We start from the raw sequence: 8368 nt of genomic DNA on the forward strand, positions 1-8368 counted from the left end.
GGAAAGCTTCACTGAATTTGAAGGATATCAAATGCTTTTCTTCTTAACTTTATAAGAAAGCTCACATAGAAAAAATGACTATGTAATGATCAATGATTACGCGACCTGAGACCCAAACAGCACTCTCGACCAGCCAACAGTCATCGACCGATTAGCAAATTAAAATTTATGTCAGTGCAAAACGACATTTTCCATTGATAGCCAAGCGCACTTGGCAATTTACAGTTGAAATATTCATTCGCCTTCTAACTAATCAATAATCGCCTCCATAAGATTCAAAAAGGCTATAGCAAGTAATTAGGACAAAACGTATTGTGACAAGAAGGCAACCTTAGCAGTCGTTAAGCAGATAACCTATGTGTAATACCTGAAGCACACGTCCTAAGCCTTATTTATTAGGAAGAATGATTTCAATTTTACCAGGAAAAATGTTCTACTCACTGTAATCGAATTATTCATTGTAACAGAAAATGAAAAGGTTCCTGTCTGACATAATGAATAAAAATGTGTGTGACAATCCCTAAGATGACAGTGTATCTGAAATATTGCACTAATTATGAGCTTAAACTTCGACAAGATTAGTGAAAAGCGAACTTGACGATAATGATAAGAACACTTCTCAGATTATAAACTAATAATGATATCAAAGCAAAATGCATCATAGAGATTTTTCAGCAACGGAAGATGAGCGACGATGGAACTAATAACTGGAAAGTTAAATTTAAATGACAAACAAAAATTCAACATTACTAGTTGGATCGTTGACACCTCTTCAAATTTTGCAGATTCCTCATCAATGTTTGCTAAGAGCAGATGCAGAAAATGAGCACATGCATTTAAGGGAGTGTATAATTAACACGTGTTATAAATTTCCTATACTAAAATCTAAAGAGAAGAAACTGTGTATAGTTTTCAAAGCACAAATTATACGTAAACTATACACTGTGTAAGTTTTAGGCTTGTAGAGTAAATCAAACTAGGATAAGCCTTAAATAAGCAAGTGGAGTCAGAAATAACCTTCGGAAAATACAAATGAAGGAATGGATTAAGGAAATGAGTCAAAAATTGAGTGGAATTATCATTGTATCAGTGATGGCGCAAATGTACTTTAACTAGGTTATACATGTCGTTCAACACAAGCTTAAGATATTAACTTGTAACTATCAGCAAGCTCGCTTCAATCCGCAGCAGCTAATTGAAATTAATAGATAGGATTTTAATTGTGACAATCAAACAGCAAAATTTTCATTCATGTGCAAACATGCTTTGACACTTCTCAGCTATAAGTACTATGACGGGGTGAACAGATCAAATATCAAAGCACAAAATTACAGAAATAGCAATAGAAATGTTAGAAATGAAGTCCAAAACTGTTATAAAGCAACAAAATTATTTAAACAGTTATTTTTCTCATTCAATTTGATGTGATTTCTATGGTTTTGAAGACAAATGCAACAGTTTTTGATTGTTCGTTACACTAAAGCAACCTAATCCTTAAAGAAATCGTGGACATCGTACTACCATTTACAGTTTTCACTAACCTTTAATTACTCAATTACATGATCAATTTAACTTGTGAAAAATCTCAATGTTCTCCCTTCCATGAAACTTTCACAGTGTTACTTCACCTATTTTATTTAGGAAAGACGGTTCGATCATTCATTCATCACATATTGAAATCAGCCGAAAATGAAAGGATACTCTATATTGCACCGCATCATACGCTTATTTAGTATTGCATTGGTATTATCAAATCAGCAGGACAACTTAAAAGATGAAATATGACCTGAAAATAGGAGGACAAGGGCTCTGGCTGTAGCCTAACACTGAGATGATAACGAGTGGCTGATAGGACTGAGGAGTGGAGTAAAGCCCTGGAGGGAATGCTATAGCCAAATAAGAGAACAGACGCATAAGTGATGGATCAGTTCTGCTCGACCTGAAGAGAATGAGAGAATTGCGTGTGTGTGTGTGTGTGTGTGTGTTGTCATTCAGTACAATGTGCACCCCTCTCCGCTGCCCCCACGCGCCCAACGGACCTATATCGTCAAATCTGTCCGTTGCTGTTTAAGCTGCCCAGTAGTTGCCTGCAAGACACTATTTCGGGAACAAATAACCCACACAAATAATCATACTGCAAACGAATCGGGATGACAACGAAAAAACACGCCATCACCACATGAAGAGAAAGAAGACCAAAGATTTCTGATGCTTTTGGAAGGGAAACTACCACATACATACATACACGCAGAAAGGAAAGAAGAGGATAGGAGGGCAAGGAAAGAAGCGGGGGCAGCGGGGATGCAGGGATTGCACCTGATTTCACTTTGACAGTGCTGCTGCAAGAGAGGATGAAGAATGGCCGTAGCGTCCTGCAGCTGCAGCAACGAAAAGCTAACACGTGGTGAAAGATGATGCAGGTGGGTGGGTAAGACTGAGGGAAGAAAGGAAGGACTTATGGTAAGTGGGGCGGGAGGGGCGACAGACCCCGAAGAATCGTGCAATAGACCGGTGTGTTACGTTACCTTGCAGTACAGACACCCATGCACTCGTCCTAAACATGGAGAGTTGAGAGGAGGAGGGGCGAATCAATGGGGAGAGACTGAGAGTACAAGATGAGAGGGCCTTTTCAAAAATTAGAAATTTGTGAAAATCTGTTGGGAGTACAAAGAGGAAGAAGGATAGAATGTACGCAGTGGAGCGTATGAAAAAAGAGCCAAGTGAGAAAGTTTTTTAGTGTAGAAGAATGGACAGATAGCATAACGCCATACTTATCCTTGGGTAATTATGCCCACCTGCACTCCGGTAAATACTCCATCTTTTCCTATCCTGATTTTCCCAACCATTCATAATTCTATATATTTGCAATAAACGACAAAAGGAACCGAACACTTCTCATTTTAACTCCTTTACAAAATGCGATTCCCATCTCTTCCATTCAATTTCAGTGAGAATACCCACCGTATGCTACTCTCCGGAAAACAAGTTTGAAGAATATAGTAGCTAAATGAGTGATTTCTGGAAAAGTGCAATGAATACTAAAGATGGATTGTCAGCAGTTTGTGATAGTTTTTGTCTTTATCTAGTTCTAGTGTCACCTTTCCTAAAAGCGTGTGTCAGCCATTTCCCACAAACATATTCTTAACGCGTAGGTTAGTTATGTGAAGTGACATCTCAATTCGTCAGTGAAACAAATTTAAGTTAACGAAGGGAATACGAGGTCTTTCGAGCTTATTTCCCCTAGGCCTACCCATCTACTCATTCATTTACCCACTTATTTACCCCACATCAAAATGCCATTCACTATAGTAATAGCATAGCACCAGCACCAGCAACAACAGCAGCAGCAACAGCAGCAGCAGCAGCAGCAGCAACAACAATAACAACAACAACAACGCTATACCATGCCATGGCGTAGAGGCGGGGCATACAACCACGCCTTCCTCTCCCTTCCCTAACTCCCAACTCACGCAGCCAATCACAATACGTCTCCCTTCTCCCATACTATAGTCTGCAGACAACGATACACTGTAGCTCAAACCATTGAGTCCTCCTCTATCTATCGATTGATGCTTATCTATTTCTCTATGTACGTCTCTCTATCTATGTATGCTACGTATGTGTCTGTGTCTGTATCAAAGCAAGCGGACACCACGTCTGTCCGTTTCGGTTAGAAATGCATGTCAGTCTGCATTTTGATGTGTGTGTGCAGCACTCATGGGGCCTTATCTAGAGAATATGTTCACCACTTCATCCTCCATAATATGCCTGTCCGATTGGCCCACATACACACACACACACACGCATACAGATATATGTTTGTGCATTTATAGATATGTACACGTAACACTCACGTACAGACGTAAACACGAACACGCGCTCACTACATGTATTAGTGAGCCATGTGCTATGGTTTACAGTAATGTGACATATGAGCAAGTAAGGCCAGAAGAGTAGGTAAACAGCATTTTTCGACATGTGCAGTGAAGGAATTCGATTCACGGAATTTCCAGAGGGATCACGACGAGACCGGAATGGGGAATGGTTACAACGGGCTTTCGTGCGGGCAAAATAGTGGGTAATCTGCGATTTCGGGCAGAGCGAGTCGAGCAAGAAATCAACGACACATTCCTTTCCACCCCACCAAATGAATCCGTCCCTTCGACACTGTATGCACAAGCCTGCCTGTCTCTCTGCATGTCTGTGTGTGTCTGCGAATGTGTGTAGTGTCTATGCATGTATGTATTGTGTATGTGCAAATGGAGCACGGAGCTCGTTGGGGGCGTCGACTAACAAGGAACGGCACTACCCGCAATGCCTGCCCATCCATTGTTCGTCTTCGACACATGATCACTCTCCTTCTCTGGTAGCTCTTAGCATGCCCATCCTCTCTCGCTAAGTTGAAAAATACATTTAAATGAATTTAGGATGAGGATTCTGCACAGGCATGTGTCCTCGTTGCTAAGAAGACGTCCTTCTTTTTTCCTTTTTTCTCTCAACCTACCCGAGATCTGGGTATCTCCTGTCGAGAATATCTACCACAAACAATCCTCTTCATCCACACCAACACACAAGCGTACACACAAACATACACACACTCATTGACCCACATTCTACCCCCTTGCACTCATTCACTCGTTATCGGCCGAATACGGTAGCATTCGATTACCACTAATGCTAGGTTACTTGTGCTCTAAGCACAATTTCAGTGACGACAATAATTAGTAGCACCTCTATGCGACAGCAGAAATGAAACAAGGAGATGGGAAGTATTCAGGAAAGCAAACTTGCAAGTGGACAGCACTCCCACGGCAGGGGAGTGGAAGAATGCACGGCAGCGAATGTTTAGATAATAGCGCAAGTGCAGCGTGGACCAACCATTCTAGCAATCTACCGACAGTCGTCCTTTGTTGCTGATGTATCTGTCAACGTGACCTTCCAACACTAACAGTTTTTGGTTGGAAATAGAAACATTTCGGGCTAACGTCGAAATTCATTTTGATTAAAATATTAAAAAATTTACTTAAACTGTACTTTGACTATTTATCTTAAGTAGATCAAACGATTGATCTTGTCATCACTTATATCAAATCGTAATTTCTTTCTGAGCATAAAAATAATCTATCAATCCGAATAGAGTCACAATGGACTAACACTACTTGCTGTTACTGACTTCTAAAAATAATTATCATTGCGATACTGCTTTATGAAACAGATGGAATATTGAAAAGCGGATTAAGGACAAGAGGAAGTAGTAACATAAGTGTCTCTGCTATACAGAGATATTTATCTTAAATGAACTTTCATTGTCATCAACTATAAGTGAGCGATCAACGATTTCTCCCGTTGATTTACAAAACCAAATTTCAGAAACTTTTCCAGTGATTATGTCGTAAGAGGTACATCATTTTTCTGGCTTTTGGTTAGGATTTCCATTTCAAATCATTATGAAAATCGAAGAATTAATTTATTCATTGAATATTTATTAGTGGGAAGAAATTTGCTGTTTAACCATTTTTTGGAATCGGACAAAAGATTGCTTCAAAACTCCTATCCTACGCCACTTCACAATATTTCTAAAAAGATTCCCAAAACTGATGGCCACAATTTTACAACATGATATTACCATCTTCCAATAAAAGACTTATTTAGTTCATTTCGTATGTCAAAACAAAATGCGTTTGGAAATTTTGACAAAAAGAAGGGAAATAAATGGATTAATGTATCTAGTCACTGAATGTCTAATAAAACTAATTTCACACTTGATCATGCATTAAGTGGCCATTGTACGGGAAATTGTTGGCATCAGAAAATATGAGGAAGCACTGACATTTCGGTAGATTGATTTTGTTACTTTATCTTACAAAAACGAATAAATTTAAAAGAAAAGTGCTAAATTTTTTTTTTTTTTTTTTTTATTGAGTATTTAGAATATTTCACACTATGATAACCTAAAATGGGAAGAAATATTTGTGTTTTTCTGCCTCAATATTTTTAAAAAGGCGATAAATACACGCTGCAAGCATTAACTCTTGAAATTCCTTTTTTTTTTTTTTAAAAAAAAAAAAAGAAAGAAAGAAAAGGGGAATCTGAAAGCGAAATTATGAACTGAATTTGAATTTAAATTAAAGGGACGTTGAAATTAGGACAACAACGAAATCAAGACATCGAAAAGGAAAACAGATGTATTTTAATGTATGTGTATTTCTAATTTTGTATTTTTAAAGTTTTTCAAAGCTTCGTGAAGTTTCAGCTTCTCATTTTTTTTTCTGTCTTAGTTTTCTTATTTTTGATAAAATATGACCAATGCGATTTTAACATATCTTTTAATGATGTAGTCCGGTTATGATTTATAATATAAGCTTCAATTCCTCAGAATGATTAAAACTGAACAAATCAGATAAATGCATACAATTCCGCATACATTTCAATAATCAGGAATGTTTAACTTAATAACTCTAACTTATAACATGTAACTAAGTTTTGATTACTGACTTATATTATAAATCATATCTAGCATAATACCTTTCTTAAAATCTCAGGATATTTCAATAAGTCCATATTTTATATTTTAGATGCTGGCCACGAAAACCTTCTCGGCAATTACAAAGGTGAAAACTATAGTTAGAAAATTGAGATTTTCAAGTAATTTTCCATATTATCATGCATTCAGGTATGAGTAATTAGGAAGGATACAAAAAATTTACACGGCATCTGCCTTGTACAGTTTTCAGTGTGAATCACCAATCCGATTAAAAAATTATAAATCACCAAATCCGAAATTCGAGAAGTCCAGAACTCCTTTTGCTTTACTCAAAATATAATCAAGAATATAAATTATTTGTCAGCCTACTGTAATTTGCCGGTACGATAATTTTTAGTTTTCACTCTCCAGATAATTTGGCAAAATTATGTAATCTAATGTCTGGACAAAGATGTCTTAAACTTTCTATTTTCACCTGTTGCAAAGCAAATCCAGTTTTACCGAAAACAGGTTGCACATGGCATAATTTCTTCACAATTACCATACACGTTGCTATTTTGCAATTCTCAAAGTTACTCTGAAGATACGACATAAAACTAATTCTATAATTAATAGAAAAACATTCTCGACTTGATATGCAAGGTATATTCTTCCTGCCATATTGTCTTTACAACCCCAATTATAAAAGTTATCTTGACAGCTGATGAATAATATCCAATTTGAATTTTGGTAACTTCTCATAACATAACTTTTCAGCCAAATTGTTTAAAGTTTTCTAGATCTTGTGATAATTCTAAAAAGAGATGAAAAATAGACATATGCATAAATTAATAAGCAATCTGTTGCAAGTTGATCGTTGAGGACGTTCATCTCGTTTCAAGAAAAACGATAACATTAAACTTGGCTTCAACGTGTCCATGAATATAACGTTTATTGACCTTATTGGATTGTATGTTAGTGGGTGATTGTTAAGCAGCAATCATGCATGCTCTTCGTGCATCACATATTTTCAGCTCTTGAAATGTTGGTTGGGACATTTCGATAAGTTCCATTGCTTTTAATTGTTGCTTCTGATATTGAACCGCTTAATTTTTCCCTTTTTTTATTTTTAGAAGATTCATTTCCCGAAGAAAATGTCTGCAAAGAATTCATTGCATAATGATGCAATCTGCATGCTATGTGCAGCGTGCTGTTTGCTACTACTTGTACGAGTCGTTCATCCAAATATATGGATGTGTCTGCATTTGTCTATAACCATTCATTATGTCCTTGTACATAATGCTAGAGGAAAGAAGGTGTAACCAGTCAGGCGCTTCTTGTCCACTGATCTGTTTGCTCATCTGCTAATGGTCTTTGTCCACAAATAAGCGCTAACCACTCCATTCTATTTTGCTAAGCTAAGCACTGAAATTAGCCACAGAGATGGCCTCTTTTACAGCTGTCGAGGCGTCAATGCAGCTTTGTTCAAAGAACTGACAATTGATTGCGCTGTTAATTACCGCCGCCTTCATTGCCACAATGCTAATTATTTTTACAGTAATTGGGAGAGGACTGAATCAGTACCAAGTTATGATGGCATGCTGAAGACCACCTCCTACATGTCATCATTGTCCCATTGCGCCCACTGTCGGCTCCTTTGCGGCAATATTTCTTAAAACATCTATTCACACTTCCAAATATCATTCCACTGATAAAAATCGCTCCCGAAATAATCCAACCTTTGTCATCTCTTTTATTCTATTCCATTCTGTTTCTATTCTATCCTCCCTTACTTGACTATTTCATTTCACTCTATATTCACCCTTTCCTCTCTTTTCTCTGTTATGCTCTTTCTTCCATTCTATTTCTTTATATCGTATCCCATACCATCATAAAATATGAAAT

The 8368-nt window shown here is 37.3% G+C and overlaps 1 protein-coding gene across 1 annotated transcript; it reads right to left on the minus strand.

Annotated features, from left to right (window-relative positions):
• Positions 1–3303: 3303 nt before the first annotated feature.
• On the minus strand, positions 3304–4348 carry Bm7709 (Uncharacterized protein; the record flags this gene model as incomplete). The annotated part of the gene is made up of 2 exons (XM_001899695.2): positions 3304–3504; positions 4295–4348. 2 exons carry the CDS (start codon positions 4346–4348, stop codon positions 3304–3306), a joined length of 255 nt encoding a protein of 84 aa, XP_001899730.2.
• Positions 4349–8368: the final 4020 nt, after the last annotated feature.

Source organism: Brugia malayi, assembly GCF_000002995.4.
Source record: "Brugia malayi strain FR3 genome assembly, contig: Bm_v4_Chr1_scaffold_001, whole genome shotgun sequence".
Taxonomy (NCBI): domain Eukaryota; kingdom Metazoa; phylum Nematoda; class Chromadorea; order Rhabditida; family Onchocercidae; genus Brugia; species Brugia malayi.